At 39.9% G+C, this 4,042-nt stretch overlaps 2 protein-coding genes across 3 annotated transcripts; one reads left to right on the top strand and one right to left on the bottom strand.

Annotated features, from left to right (window-relative positions):
- Positions 1-1,375: 1,375 nt before the first annotated feature.
- On the top strand, positions 1,376-1,851 carry LOC118747454. The gene is made up of 2 exons (XM_036481503.1): positions 1,376-1,477; positions 1,554-1,851. The coding sequence occupies exons 1-2, from the start codon at positions 1,466-1,468 to the stop codon at positions 1,749-1,751; spliced, it is 210 nt and encodes a 69-aa protein (XP_036337396.1). The 5' UTR covers positions 1,376-1,465; the 3' UTR covers positions 1,752-1,851.
- A 41-nt stretch (positions 1,852-1,892) lies between these two features.
- On the bottom strand, positions 1,893-2,490 carry LOC118747452. Of its 2 annotated transcripts, none has more exons than XM_036481502.1 (2): positions 2,379-2,490; positions 1,893-2,256 (listed from the first exon to the last, which is right to left on the bottom strand). In XM_036481502.1, exons 1-2 carry the CDS (start codon positions 2,388-2,390, stop codon positions 1,984-1,986), a joined length of 285 nt encoding a protein of 94 aa, XP_036337395.1. In that variant the 5' UTR covers positions 2,391-2,490; the 3' UTR covers positions 1,893-1,983. The 2 variants fall into 2 exon arrangements, with proteins under 2 accessions (XP_036337395.1, XP_036337394.1); XM_036481501.1 differs by having other exon boundaries at positions 2,367-2,477.
- Between the last annotated feature and the right edge of the window lie 1,552 nt (positions 2,491-4,042).

Genomic DNA, 4,042 nt, shown 5'->3' on the forward strand with positions numbered 1-4,042 from the left:
GTCCTTAGCTGCTTCAAATTTTCAAATGATTATACTAAAACTGAATGGGATAATTATCGGCATACCAGATTTTTTTTTAAACTCTTTTTCTATAAAGTTTGAAACTTTGATTGGTACAGTTTTTGTTTTTAAGCAGAACCATATTGTTCAAAGAAGTTAATAGCAAAAACAAATATTTTTAAAAAAATATTTCTAAATATGAACTAAATCGGACCTTAAATACTGGTTTACCAAATATATCGACTGGTGCGCCACCTATCGGCAAAATTTTTAGTAGAGTTATTCCTTTCCATGTTGTTAATATATGTACGTTCTAAACTTGAACTAAATCGGACTATAAATGTGGGTTTTGAAAATATCTGGACTCCTGCGCCACCTGTCGGATTGTATATGAATGCAAGCAAGTTTATGTTTATAACACAAATGAGTTTCACATACTTTGTCCAATCTCTTTATAGTGATCTATAGCATAGCGGCCGCTGTGGTGTAGTGGTAAGCAGTGTGCGCTTCCACTCCGCAGCGCCTGGGTTCAAGCCCTGGTCAAAGCAACATCGCAAAAAAAAAATAGAAAACATATTTTTTCTTAACAGCGGTCGTCCCCCGGCAGGCAATGGCAAACCTCCGAGTGTATTTCTGCCATGAAAAACAGCTTCTCATAAAAATACAATCGCCGTTCGGAGTCGGCGTAAAACTGTAGGTCCCTCCGCTTTGTGTGACAACATCAAGGCGCACGCCACAAATCGGAGGAGAAGCTCGGCCAAACACTAACATATGTGTAAGCGCCAATCTATTATTATAGTATAGCGCTCTATGTGCCCTACATTGAAATGTATAATGAACATATCAGGGTTTAAACCTTGTTCATATACTTTCAAATCAAGAGTTTCGATCTGTTTTTAAATCGAATAAATTCCAAGTACCACACATTTATGCGCAGACTATCTACGAACTTTGTAAACTCTTTAGGAAATAAGCACACAGCGAATTTAAAGAGTGCCGAGTTAAAACAATAGCTGCCCTTAAACTTTACCAAAGTCAACGTCGCATATTCTTCGGAAGCAAAACCATATGTTGGAGTACAAGCATACGCACTGACGTCGTTGCATGCAAAAGCTAATGACTGTAACTTGAAAAGCATATTTATGTAGCTAAATGTAAAAACTAACGGCGCACATCCGAATAAGTGGCACAAAACATGATACTCCCTTTGATGTTGCAACATTTGACCAAAAACTGACAGCGGCTCAACTTCAAAAACTAACCAAAAGAGTTCTAGAATTTCAAAGTAGACTAGAAGAGTAGTAGGAAGACACAAAAGTGCAGCGCACACATACATAGACAGCATTGATGCAAACATTTGAAATGCTGCGGTATATAAGCGCTAAGAACAACCGTTTTAGAATCAAACAGTGGACAACTTTACAGTTTGAATCATATTTTTAACAACAGCTCACACATACGGAAGATGATTAAGTTTGTAAGTAACTCGCGGCCGAGACTAGACACTAAAATGTTGAGCACATATAAATATTTGTTAACACTTGACATTTCAGCTCATTTTGATTTGCTTCTTTGCCATGGCATTTGCGCGTCCTGGTTACCTGCACTCGGCGCCCATCCTAACCACCTACCGTGAGCAGCACGTTGCCGCGCTGCCTGCCGCAGTGCATATCGTGGAACCATTGGTGACCACACACCAAATTGTAACACCCTTGCTGCGTGGCGCCATACTCAACCATGGCTTGCACTGAGCCACCAAGCCGCAGGAGTCACGGACTGAATGGGCAGCAGCAGAAAAAATATATAGCTAAAAAAAAAATGGAATTACCTTAAACGCCTATTAAACAAAGCGCTGCAATAAGAAAAAAAGAATGAAAAGAAAACAAAAAAAATGCTTATTTTTTACTTTTATTTCACTTTATTTCATACAAAATTATTCGAAATCCTTTGAAATGTTCGTGCCTTCTGCGCCTACTAAGTAAGCTAGTGTATAAACTCATAGGTGACCGGTTTGTAGTCGGAGCGATATTGCTGCTGGAATGAGTCCGGTGTCTGCACGCTGTTGTAGGTCTCCACAGCCGGCAATGGCACAGCAGCCTGATAGCGCGAATAGGCCAAAGGTAGAATGGCGGCGCTGCGTGCTGCGGGCACTGCAATGGGCAGTGGTGCATAGTAAGCTGCTGCGGCGCTGCTGGCGGGCGTGTAGTAGATTTCAGCAGCCCAGGCAACGGTGCCCAACAGGCAAGCGAAGATCAACTGAAAAGAGACAATTTCTGAGTTGAATAAGAACGATTAAAAAACAAGTTGACTGCAACACGCCACATGTCGCAGTAGTTTTGTTTCTTTACTCGTATTAAGTTAATTACATTTTGTCTTACCAATTTCTGCATGTTAGCTTAGTTATCGTTATAGTGTTATCCGTCTCTTCAAAAATAGTTCTTACTCAAGCTGCCACAAGTGCACTGCTATAACCAACGGCAATGCGTTCGCACTTTTATATAAGCCATCCTTCTTCTGTTCTGTACATATGTATGTATGTAGCAATAGCAGTAAAAGCATTAACTAGCCAGCAATGCCAAGGACAGTCGTACAAGGTTACGCCGCATTGAATAAAGCTTCACTTGTTGTCACATTCTAGAATGGTTTTACAAGTGCTAGACATTCTTGTCATCCCAGTATTTGTATAGTTGTTAAAAGGGAGAAGACCAGGATAGCGACGACTGCGTGCAGGCTGCATATGATAAACATAAACATATGTACATCTTCTTCGAACGTTGGAATGCTGAATTAAAGTTAATTTGAATGTTGATTTGCAGTTATGGCGCGAGTGGATTGTCAAGATTTTCTATATGGTTGGACTTAAGCGCTCGGTAAGAGTAATGATAAGCGTGAACATTTACCCTGCAGTGAAAAGCTGAACCAGTATGTACAAATTCCAGTTCATGAACTATTATTTAAGGATAAAAGTCATACCAGTTTTTTATGAACCATAATTATACCATTATGATTCTAGTTCGAAAAGTGGTATTAAATGGGGAAGTCATACCAGTTCGTCATGGAATATAATTGTACCAGTTCTCCGCAATGAACTGCCAAACCAGCTTGTATAAATATCTACTAGTTCATTAACTAGCTAAAGCGACGGCCTTCCATTTCGGCAATTTCGACTAACTTATGCAATCAGCGACATCTATCTTTGAATAGCCACAACAAAACTAAAATGCGATTAATAGCTTTCATTACAAATGTCGGCTGTGGCGTCGAGTGAGGACTACCGATTCTGGTCTGAGATTTCAAGTTCGAGTGCGCTTTGAGGTTATTAAAGTAAAGTTAGAGTAAATTATTTCAGTTTAAAAATAAAATAAAAATTGTACATAAATTTTAATTTCATACAACGTGAACTAGTTGCGCTGAAGCCCAAACGGGTAGCATTCTCTGGTTCACATCTGGTAGCTTTCCCTGCAGGGTATGTTCACACATTCGAGCACATATTTAAGTACCTACATTCACTTATTTATAAAATTTTATTCTGTTATGCAAACTTCAGTTAAAATTCCAAGGTACAAGGGTAGTATGATAAATCTATCTTTTTTCTTATTAACATGTCAGATATAATCGCGCTGCGACCTGAAAATATCTGTTTCTTTCGGAATTCCTCATTCCCTATGGCGTCCGCCAGTGGGCTGCAATTTGAGAATCTTCCCAGCTCCTGACTAGCTATGCACTGTTTTCCTTAGATGTGTCGCAGATCGCTCCAACCAAGGATCGAACCTGGCACGTACAGATTTGTAGCATGCAACCGGCTACCGTGAAGGCCACACTGGCTTGCTTTAATTGCTTACTTGTACAAAAGACAACAGCTCGCCGTTTCTACCAGTGTTGTCATCGAAAATTCCCCTGATCCGAGTTAATTCCCAAAATTTTCGTGCATTTGTTTGGCTACTTATGCGCATTTGAAAAATGAAAATGCGAGCCCGTTTATCATCCGTATAACTGCTGTCTGACACAGCCCACATAATATGATTCGGGCCCCATTTGTCCT

Source organism: Rhagoletis pomonella, unplaced genomic scaffold (genome assembly GCF_013731165.1).
Source record: "Rhagoletis pomonella isolate Grant_MI unplaced genomic scaffold, Rhpom_1.0 Rhpom_scaffold_00012, whole genome shotgun sequence".
Classification (NCBI taxonomy): Eukaryota; Metazoa; Arthropoda; class Insecta; order Diptera; family Tephritidae; genus Rhagoletis; species Rhagoletis pomonella.

Excerpts from the sequence above, each read along its gene's own strand:
- LOC118747452 (XM_036481501.1), bottom strand. The coding sequence starts at position 2,390 with ATGCAGAAATTGGTAAGACAAAAT. Across the intron at positions 2,257-2,366 it reads AGAAATTGGTAAGACAAAAT|TTGATCTTCGCTTGCCTGTT; the intron begins GTAATTAACTTA and ends GTCTCTTTTCAG.